This window comes from Cannabis sativa, chromosome 2 (genome assembly GCF_029168945.1).
Source record: "Cannabis sativa cultivar Pink pepper isolate KNU-18-1 chromosome 2, ASM2916894v1, whole genome shotgun sequence".
Taxonomy (NCBI): Eukaryota; Viridiplantae; Streptophyta; class Magnoliopsida; order Rosales; family Cannabaceae; genus Cannabis; species Cannabis sativa.
This window is the reverse complement of record NC_083602.1, coordinates 89,256,569-89,267,874: the sequence shown is the minus strand read 5'-3', so window position 1 is coordinate 89,267,874 and position 11,306 is coordinate 89,256,569. Positions and strand designations below refer to the sequence as shown.

General features: G+C 30.0%; 2 protein-coding genes across 6 annotated transcripts; one reads left to right on the top strand and one right to left on the bottom strand.

The window, feature by feature from the left end:
* Positions 1-5,710: 5,710 nt before the first annotated feature.
* On the bottom strand, positions 5,711-8,771 carry LOC115720957 (pentatricopeptide repeat-containing protein At5g04780, mitochondrial). 2 transcript variants are annotated; one of them, XM_030650170.2, is made up of 2 exons: positions 8,633-8,771; positions 5,711-8,513 (listed from the first exon to the last, which is right to left on the bottom strand). In XM_030650170.2, the coding sequence occupies exons 1-2, from the start codon at positions 8,741-8,743 to the stop codon at positions 5,928-5,930; spliced, it is 2,697 nt and encodes an 898-aa protein (XP_030506030.2). In that variant the 5' UTR covers positions 8,744-8,771; the 3' UTR covers positions 5,711-5,927. The 2 variants fall into 2 exon arrangements, with proteins under 2 accessions (XP_030506030.2, XP_030506031.2); XM_030650171.2 differs by having other exon boundaries at positions 5,711-8,486; positions 8,633-8,759.
* LOC115720958 (3-hydroxyacyl-[acyl-carrier-protein] dehydratase, mitochondrial) lies at positions 8,762-11,032 on the top strand. 4 transcript variants are annotated; one of them, XM_061110988.1, is made up of 5 exons: positions 8,762-8,898; positions 9,359-9,405; positions 9,897-10,207; positions 10,432-10,547; positions 10,649-11,032. In XM_061110988.1, exons 3-5 carry the CDS (start codon positions 9,941-9,943, stop codon positions 10,764-10,766), a joined length of 501 nt encoding a protein of 166 aa, XP_060966971.1. In that variant the 5' UTR covers positions 8,762-8,898; positions 9,359-9,405; positions 9,897-9,940; the 3' UTR covers positions 10,767-11,032. The 4 variants fall into 4 exon arrangements, with proteins under 4 accessions (XP_060966971.1, XP_030506033.1, XP_030506034.1 ...); XM_030650173.2 differs by lacking the exon at positions 8,762-8,898 and having other exon boundaries at positions 9,251-9,405; positions 9,939-10,207; XM_030650174.2 differs by lacking the exon at positions 8,762-8,898 and having other exon boundaries at positions 9,262-9,405.
* The last annotated feature ends 274 nt before the right edge of the window (positions 11,033-11,306 follow it).

The window sequence follows — 11,306 nt, the reverse complement described above, 5'->3', positions numbered from 1 at the left end:
TATTTATATTGTTTTTGCATCTATATATATAAATTAAATAAGCCATGCATGCATGCAGTAGTTATAATTAAATTTCATAATCAGAAACAAATTACAAATCTAAAACCGATTTTTTGTGTGGTTAGTACCTATTGGCCAATTTTTAGAATAACAAAGTTTGGACAGTTACTTAATTAATATACCTTTCAGAAAATTAATTAATAAATTTGATGTCTATAATAAAATTTTGTGCATATATATATAAATATATAAATATAATACGTACCAGCTGGTTTTGTGAAGAGGTAGGCAAGAAATGGTGTTGGAGGAGAATAGGATTTTCAGAGTGATATATAGATCTATTTGTTGAATTTTACTTTGATAAATATATTGATCAAATGAAGATAGAGTATATATATATATATATATATATATATATATAAATATATATATATATATAAAGATTTTTATTAAAACCCTAATTCAGATCGAATTAGAATTGGTTACAAAATGTATAGACACGTAATTACTTGATCAGTATATATATACTCATTTGTGCATATTAATTAATTTTTAGATAACTTAATTGAATCCAATAAACATGATTAATTAATATTTATCCAAAAATGTGTTAATTCTCATATTTGACGCCATCAATTCATGCTTTATCTTTGTTTTTATTATCACATTAATTAATTACCATCGAATTATAACACCCATTAATACATTATTAATTGATTTTTGAATTAATGGAGAACTCAACACAACCCATTAAAACCTTCACATTTAGAATTGATTACAAAATTATACATTAATTTATCTAAAAATACTTAATTTATGTAGAACGGCATTATTGTTCATTCTCATAGCTATATATATAGCTTTATAAAAAAGAAATATAACCTTTTTTTTTTTTTTTTTTTTTTTTTTTTATAGATATAAAATCAAAATATCATCCCACTCACAAGTTTTTTACTACATGGGTCATACTAACCCGTATTTAGGGATCCCTAGTTGACTATTTGGTGGTTTTCGGGATTATAAAATTTGTCAAAATAATAATATAAAATACTAAAATTTACAAAATAATTTTAATTAATTTATTTTATGCGATCATAGTAATAATTGCACACTATAAATTTATCTTTATTTATATTTAGTCGCACAGTGTAAGTCATAATCATTTTTGCGACCGTACAAAATTTTACTAATAAATTTTCTTATAAAATTATTTTACTAATATAAATTTTTTTATAAAAACTATTTTTATAAAACACTCACCGAGATTGCTATTAAGTCAAAAGATACACTACCTTTCCCCTTTAATTATATATATGAAAATCATTCATGCATGCATGCATGCAGTTATATTTATTAGCTTTTATTATACGTATAGTTCCATTTAGTACCTATTTTTTTCCATAAAATATATATATTATATATATATAAATCCTATTTATACACCTCTAAGCCAATTAACCTTCCACTTTCCATAATAGCAATTTAATTTTCTTTTTTTCTTTCTTTTCTGTTTTGCTATATATGGACAACATATACGTACACAATTTAATATAATTAGGTGAGTAATTCTGCTATTTTGATACATACAATTTTAGTGTACCTACGTCCACACACTATACAATATTAGGGAAAAGTAGTAAATACCAAAACTAACACTAATTAATCACTATTTAATTAACAATATTGGGAATCACTAGAATTATGTAGCAAACAAACAAACAAAAGAGAAAAAGGCATAAGCAAATGTGTTGTGCGGTATAGTAATAGGAATTGTCTTTCCTTATTATATCATTCTTTTTATTTGCGTCAAAAGTTCAAAATCCACTACAACTCCTCTAAAAAAATTAAAGATTCAGCCCTTTTGAAGTTTATTAGCTTGTCGTAACATTGTATATTTATTAAATATATAGTGTATATAGGATAAAAGATATATATATTTTTTGTTTGTTAAGCACAATATATATATATATATATTCAATTAATATTTATAAGAAAAGGCATGAGAAAAACGTGTAACATTGTATATTTATTAAATATATAGTGTATATAGGATAAAAGATATATATAAAAAAATAAAATAAAAAAAATATTTTTTTTTTGTTATTTTCTTCTTTTTATGTTCATTTTAATTTATTAACTATATGAATTACTATAAGAAATCATTTTATCCACATATATGTAATAAGTATTACGTAATATGTTTATTTTCTTTTTATATATTTCTGTTGAAAAAGAAAACCATAAAGATTGAAAATTAAAACGACAAAGCATTAATTAAAATTTCAATATATTAAATTAGAGTTGGTGTAAAACACTCACACACAATCGATCCCTATATATAGCTATACGCCTATACGTCTATTAATTCAATTATATAAGGCTACCACGAAATTTTTTTTTAATCACAACTAAAATTATAACTAAAAGTAAAAAAATATCTTAATCAAAAGTTTTAGTCAATTTTTTTTACTTTTAACAGTGTTATAAATAAAAAAATCGTATCCAAAAATTTTAGTTACAATAAAAATAATGCTGCGACTAAAAATCACTTTTAATCACAATTAATTTTTAGGACTAAAAGTCACAATAATTACTCAAAATTACCCATTTAGCTACAAATTATTTATCTTTGGTGACAACATGTATTGTCACTAATATTTTTTTAGTTACAACCTAAATATATTTAGCCACAAAAAAATTGTGACTAATATTTGTTGTAACTAATATGTCTTTAGCTACAGCAAAAAATTGTGACTATTGACTAATATTTCTTTAGTCACAACAAAAAATTATGGCTAATTTTTAGTTACAACAATAAATTATGATTAATATTTTTTTAGTCACAACAAAAAATTGTAGTTAATATTTTTTCAGTCACAACAAAATTGAAACTAATATTTTTTTAGTCACAACAAAAATTATCACTAATACTTGTTGATCCACAATTTTTTATTGTCACTAATATCCGTTTAGTTACAATTTCATTATCAATCCAAAATAAAATATATAGATATTAAATAATGATGACATTAGTAATTTTGTTTATTAAATGTATTCTACAACATTTTTCTCAAAATTAAGTCACATAAAAATAAGATAATCAAACTCAAAACCTAATTGAAATACTTCATTCATCAATTTGACATTTTTATGATCTCTTGAAATTCAATCCAAAAATAAAGTAATATCAAATCAAACTAAACAAGTATTAGCCCTTGACAGAGTTGTTGAAGAAGGTATTGTGTGAGCGTGATTAATAAGTGTGAAGAAGCGATTCGAAATTTAAAAGAAGTCATGATTGTCATTCATCTTTTATTGAAACTATATATATATAAAAAAAAAACTTAAATGAATAAATAAAATATTAAAAAGCTTTTAATTAGTAAATATTATTAATTAGTAGTAAATAAGTAAATAAAAAAACAGCATTAATTATAATGTAAATTTGACTCATTATATTTCCTGTAAGATTTTTTTTTTGACGCGGTGATTAAAATCACACATGATAAACAAAACAACAATCCACAATCGGCGACAGCACCTTCTCGTGCCAGGATAGCTCATTGTCTAACCGAAGGGCATGCTTTGCCAAACCATACACTGCAGAATTCTTATCTCGAGCCACATGGGACAAAACTGCCTCCGAAAATTTAGACAATAAAGCTAATAACACAATCAAACAACACCCCATCACATTGAAAAGATACCTTTCCAATATAAAATTGTCGTCAGAGCTAGCAAAACTGAAAAATATCACAACACCAAACCAAAAAAATACAGTTATATTAGAATGACATTCTTCAAAATAAAATTAATTGTTAGGTATCTAAAGAATAAAGCTTTTCAATGGACCATCACATATGTTATCTGTTGAAAATTAAAACGACAAAGCATTAATTAAAATTTCAATATATTAAATTGGAGTTGGTGAAAAACACTCACACACGATCGATCCCTATATATAGCTATACGCCTATACGTCTATTACTTCAATTATGTAAGGCTACCACGAAAAATTTTATTTTTAATCACAATTAAAATTGTAACTAAAAGTAAAAAAAATATCTTAATCAAAAGTTAGTCAATCTTTTTCCTTTAACAGTGTTATAAATAAAAAAATCGTATCCAAAAATTTTAGTTACAATAAAAATAATGCTCCGACTAAAAATCACTTTTAATCACAATTAATCTTTATGACTAAAAGTCACAACTAATTAAATTATGTCACAACAATTACTCACAATTACCATTTAGCTACAAATTATTTATCTTTGGTGACAACATTTATTGTCACTAATATTTTTTGAGCTACAACCTAAATATATTTAGCTACAAAAAAATTGTGACTAATATTTGTTGTGACTAATATGTCTTTAGCTACAACAAAAAACTGTGACTATTGACTAATATTTCTTTAGTCACAACAAAAAATTATGGCTAATTTTTAGTCACAACAATAAATTATGATTAATATTTCTTTAGTCACAACAAAAAATTGTAGTTAATATTTTTTCAATCACAACAAAATTGAAACTAATATTTTTTTAATCACAACAAAAAGGGTAAATACTATTTTGGACCCTCTGTTTTGCAAAAGTTACCAATTGGACCCTGTGTTTTGTTAAATGACAAAATGGACCCTGTATTTTTTAAAATAGTACAAATAGGACCCTGAATTGATTTTTTGTCAAAATAAAGTTTAATTAAAATCCGATCTAAAAGTGTTATGACAAAACTGTTTACATTTTTTGTATCTGTTCGTATTAAGCATTGTCTTCAAGTTGGTTGTATTAAAAAAAAAGTTGTCAAAAATTAAGCTTAGGGTCCTATTTTTACTATTTTAAAAAATACAGGGTCCATTTTGTCATTTAACAAAACACAGGGTCCAATCTGTAACTTTTGCAAAACACAGAGTCCAAAATGGTATTTACTCCAACAAAAATTATCACTAATACTTGTTGATCCACAATTTTTTAGTCACTAATATCCTTTTAGTTACAATTCATTATCAATCCAAAATAAAATATATAAATATTAAATAATGATGACATTAGTAATTTTGTTTATTGAATGTATTCTACAATATTTTTCTCAAAATTAAGTCACATAAAAATAAGATAATCAAACTCAAAACCTAATTGAAATGCTTCATTCATCAATTTGACATTTTTATGATCTCTTGAAATTCAATCCAAAAATAAAGTAATATCAAATCAAACTAAACAAATTTTAGCCATTGACAGAGTTGTTGAAGAAAGGTATTGTGTGAGCGTGAATAATAAGTGCGAAGAAGCGTTTCGAAATTTAAAAGATGTCATGATTGTCATTCATCTTTATTTGAAACTATATAAAAAAAATATTTAAATAAATAAATAAAATATTAAAAAGCTTTTAATTAGTAAATATTATTAATTAGTAGTAAATAAGTAAATAAAAAAACAGCATTAATTATAATGTAAATTTTACTCATTATATTTCCGGTAAGATTTTTTTTTGACGCGGTGATTAAAATCACACATGATAAACAAAACAACAATCCACAATCGGCGACGGCACCTCCTCGAGCCAGGATAGCTCATTGTCTAATCGAAGGGCATGCTTTACCAAACCATGCGCTGCAAAATTCTTATCTCGAGCCACATGGGACAAAACTGCCCCCGGAAATTTAGACAATAAAGCTAATAACACAATCAAACAACACCCCATCACATTGAAAAGATATCTTCCCAAAATAAAATTATCGTCAGAGCTAGCAAAACTGAAAAATATCACAACACCAAACCAAAAAAACACAGTTATATTAGAATGACATTCTTCAAAATAAAATTAATTGTTAGGTATCTAAAGAATAAAGCTTTTCAATGGACCATCACATATGTTATCTGTTGTAAAATCGGTAGACAAGCAAGAATTCAGCTCACTAGCAATCACCAATAGTCTCCACAAGAACATGATCCATCTTTAAAATGGTGGAATCTGTTTGTATCTCTCACAATTATCTCCCTTGAAACTATTTTGCAAATGAACTTGAGTGCAGTATGGCAATCTACACAAACTCTTAGATTCTTCTTCACCCTAATGGGAGCTCCAGGAGGAGTGGCAATTAACCCGAAAGCCACTGCAAGCTTCTCACTATGATGTAATAGAAGCTCTTCTTTTTCATTTCTATCTACATCATGAAGGTCCATCTCCACCATAGGAACATACCCAGCTTTCCTCATGAGCTCGCGCAGCTCATCAAGCTTTGCATAGATCTCCTTGCTTCTCGAATGACTTATATCGCGTACTATAAAAGTATGTACTTTGTCTTGAACCTCAATCCAACTGATTCCAGGTTCCTTCTTTACCTTGTTATATTTCATAACTCTTCTCACGTCTGCTACATTTTCCCACAGACCAGCTGAAGCGTAAATATTAGCAAGAAGAACTAGGGTACCGGATTTTTCAGGCTCGAGAACTAAGAGCATTTCAGCAGCGCGTTCACCAAGCTCAACATGTTTATGAAGTCTTGCTGCACCTAAAAGCGATCCCCAAACCGACCCATTTGGTTGAAATGGCATTGTATTCACAAGCTCCATTGCCTCATCTAACTTCCCTGCTCGGCCAAGTAGATCAATCATGCAAGCATAATGCTCTTGCATTGGTTCAATACCGAACAACTCTTTCATTGATTCGAAATAATTTCTGGCTTCAGTTACCAAACCTGCATGATTGCAAGCACAGAGTACACTAACTAAAGTTATATGATTGGGTTGAACACCATCTTTAAGCATCTCGTCGAACATTCTCAGGGCTTCCTCCCCATGTCCGTGTTGAGCAAGTCCTCCTATCATTGCAGACCATGAGACTATTCCTCTCTCTGCTATCTCTGAGAAAGAACGACTTGCATCGTCAATGCTTCCACATTTTGCATACATGTTAACTAGAGAATTCCCAGCAAATACGTCGGACATGAACCCAAACTTAAGAATGTGAACGTGGATTTGTTTCCCTTGTTCAAATGCTGATAAGTTTGCACAAGCATTCAGAAGAGAACTGCAGACAAACGGATCAGGTTGGATTCCCTTGTCCTGCATTTCCGAATAAAGCTTTAAGGATTCTTCACCTTGACCATATTGAGCATAAGCTGCAATCATGGATGTGAAAGCCACTAAATCTCCAACTTTACATTCTTCGAAAATTCTTGCTGCATCTTTTACTTGGCTACATTTTGCATACGTATCAAGAAAGCTATTTATAACATAAATGTCAGATTGGTAACCAGTTTTCATAGAAATTGCATGAATTTGTTGGCAAACCTTAATAGCCTGTAGTGTAGCTATTGATTTTAGGACTGTAGATAAAGTAATTCGGTTAAAACCGATCTTCTGCTTGAACACCTCAACGAAAAGCCATAAAGCTTCAAAATCCTCTCCATTCTGCGAATGCCCAGTTATTATAGCATTCCAAGCAATCAAATTCTTCTTTGGCATCAAGGAGTGAACCATCTTTGCATCTTTCATCATCTTACACTTTGAATACATATCAATAAGTCCTACATCTACAAACACATCAGACTTTGTATCCATCTTAACCAAGCTAGAATGCAGCTGCCGGCCCAATTCTTTGAGGCCTAATCCAGCACACGCTTTAAGAGCACTCGACAGTGTGAACATATTCAGGCGCAGTCCTAATCTTTTCATGTCCATTATCAACCTTAGTGCCCATTTATGATCCTCGTGATGAACACAACCAGCTATGATAGCATTCCAGGATACTATATCAGGTTGTGCAATTTCATTAAAAGCCGAAATTGCTTCATCAAGACCTCCTACTTTCGCATACATGTCAACCAATGCATTTGCAGAGAATGAATCTGATTCATAACCAAGCTTTACCAAATATCCATGAATTTTCTTTCCTTGAGTACCATCCCCAAGACTTGCACAAGCATTTATTATACTAGATAGTGTAAACTCATTTGGTCTAATTCCACTCTCAATCATTTCCATGAACAACTTAACCGCCTCTCGACAATAATCATGCTGCATATAACTAAAAAACAGAGCATTCCACGAAACAACATCTCGAACCACAATCTCATCGAAAAGTCTTCTCGAATCCCCGAATTCCCCACATTTCGCATACATACAAACCAAAGTATTCGCCACGAACACATCTGATTCAAACCCTGTAACAAACCCCACCCCATGAACCTGCTTCCCCAAGTTCAAATCCTTTGTAATGGAACAAGCCTTAAGAACACTAGGAAAGGTAAACTCATTAGACTTGATGCCGAACGAGTGCATATCATAAAATGCCAGAAGGGCTTCAGCACTAAGCCCATTCTGAACATACCTAGATATCAAAGCAGACCAAGAAACTAAACCCGGTTGAGTACTTTCATCAAACAGTTTCTGGGCATACCCAAAACACTGAGACTTGGAGTTGAAATTAAGTAAATGGTTTCTCCAAGCATGGATTTCTTCCACGCCTCCTGCTACCTCCTTCACAGCAAAGTCAAATGGAACCACCTGAGAATATACTCCATTAAAAAAAATATGTTCCAGAATCCAAATTTGTTAAGATGACGAATACAAAGACAAATTGTCATACAAAATGAAAGAGGGAAAGAGAGAAAGGGAATAAGTACCTTGTTGCGACATATGGGAGAAGAGAATGAGAATGAGCGGAGAAAGAGAAGGTTTCTGAATTTGAGCAAACACAGAGAAGAAGAAGAGAGAATCCGGTGCGGTGGTGACATTCAATTACTAGCGTAGACCCGCAACATCACCAGTAGTGACTATGGGCGTTGGTATTGAGTTTTTGATTGAAAGAGGCAGAAAAGGCTGAAACTTTAGTGCACCCATTAATGGAGTTTCCTCTTGGTCTTACCAAATTTCAATGGGGATGAAATTGGTTAGTGTATAAGTTGTTAAAGGCATCATCTTGATTTTGTGTCTTATAATGTAAGAATTACTAGTATTGATATTGAATATGAAATTGCCAAGCTTGAAGAAGAGCTAATTTAAGCCTTTGAAATAATCTTTAGTTTACTAATTAGAGCCTATTGTTACAAATTATTACCCCATTCATTCATACAAAAAAATGAAGAATCAACCTCATACAAAGAAGATTGTATAAAAATCAAAATATATGATTAAATTTGGTGCTTATTGTGTTGTGCAGTGGTTGATTGAGAGAGTTCTTAAAAAATAATATTTAATAATAATCAAACATCCAACCAAACAAGACCTTTGGAAAAATATTGTTTATTATTATTATATTCTATATAAAAGTATATAAATAAAGTAACAAAAGGGAATATGACTTTGGCTAAGCAATGAACAAAAAATAACAAATATTTTGATATCCTCAGGTTCTGCGTTAGATCAGACTGACGAGTCCACTGATGCTTGGATTCAGGTAAGTAAGCCAATTGGGTTTCCTTACAACACATTTCTTTCTTCTTTAATGCTTGGAGAATTTGTGCACACACTATTTTTAGTTTGCTTTCTAAGTGTTTGATGAAATGTCTATGTGAAACCAAAATTCATAGCAATGGTAAATAAGCGGTGGAAAGTCTTTACTTCTTAGTTATCAGTAATTTATTATTTTGTCTGTATGTATATGTAATATATAAACATACAGGAAAATTGTGCTTATGATAATTGTGAGCATGCTTCTTCTTCTTCTCTTTTGTTATTTCTTGTAAGCTGTACAATCTTAATTGAATTAAAGAAAAATACAATGTTAATGGTTAGGTGGTTTATCTTAATATATTGGAATATTGTATCAACTTTGATGTTAATCCTATTATGCTTTTATGCTCTTAAAATATTATGTTTGAGCTTCTTCACAACGGATAAGTAATTAATTTACTATGATGTTGATGTTTTTCAATTTAATTTTTTTAGTTTGAGAATATTGGGCTAAGGTTAGCTTTCAAGTCCTTGCAGTTATGATAAAAAGGAGTCTACTCTCAATCCACAATGCCTCTTTGAGAGGCTTTTCATCAACAGCATCTTGCTTGCTTAAAGTTGGAGATTCATTAAAGCACACAAGAATTTTCTCCAATGAAGATCTAGTGGAATATGCTAAAGTTACTTTCGACGATAACCCTGTACATTTTGATACCGAGTCTGCTCGAAATGCTGGATTTGAAGATCGATTAGTTCACGGGATGCTTGTTTCGTCCTTGTTTTCTCGAATCCTATCCTCTAATTTTGTGAGTCAAAAACTCAGATGTCTCCATTAGATTTTCCATCTCTTACCTTCATTGTATTTGTGACCCCATTGTGATATTTCTAACTGTTTTGGTTTCAATTCACTAATTAGCACTACTTGAAAAAATGTTACTGGGAACTGTTTGATTTGATGTGAAATGTTTAAGAACATGATCCTATAAAAACCATCTAATCTCTTTGCTAACATGGCCGAGGCGAATTGTAGCCCGGAGCTATACATGTTTCCCAGAGCCTACATTTCAAGTTACCGGTCTACATTGGAGAAGTGATTGTAGCTGAGATGAAAGCTTTTACCTTAAGAAAAATCAATAACAAATACCTGTAAGTTCCATCCTCAGCTGCCAAAGATAATTTTTCAAATACCATTTTGGGATTTATGTCTAAATAGTCATCTCATTTTGTCTTTGCTGTGTGTTGAACAGTGCAAAATTCAGTGCAAGGTGCTTCAAGAATGGTGACCTTCTTGCTCTTGATGGCGAGACGGTGGCTATCTTACCTTCATTAGCTGTGGCGCGAGCTCAAGTGCATCATTCAGAATGATAAAGTGAGAAAGATGGTGTAATTCAAGTGCTTAAAAGTGCAACTCATCACTATGGATCTTGAAGTTGAAAGTATCAAAGTTCACAAATGAAGCACTTTTATGCTGATGATTATGAAATTTTGGAAAATTTTCACTTAGTTTTGTTCCTTTTCCCTTCCCACGTTTTGAATTTTGTTTTGTAGCCTTTTAGCAAAGGATTAGTCACCTACATTTTCCTAAAATTGGTCAAAAGCAAATATTAGTGGTGACTCTTTGTTTTTCAGAATCTACTAAAATTAATCTTCTTGATTTTGATAAACTTTTTCGAAAAGATATTTACCCTTGTTTTATTTTCTTCAATTTCAAACAAAAAAAAAAAAGGAAATTTTTATAATTACAAGATGTCTTTAAATTTTGTTGTGAAATAAGTTGAAAAATAGTTTGTTTTTGTATGCATTAATTAAAAATACTTTCATATTATATTTTATTAAAATATATTCATTTTTATGAGTAAATTGTTCAATATACTTTCACTCTCTACTTACTCTCTACTTAAGTCT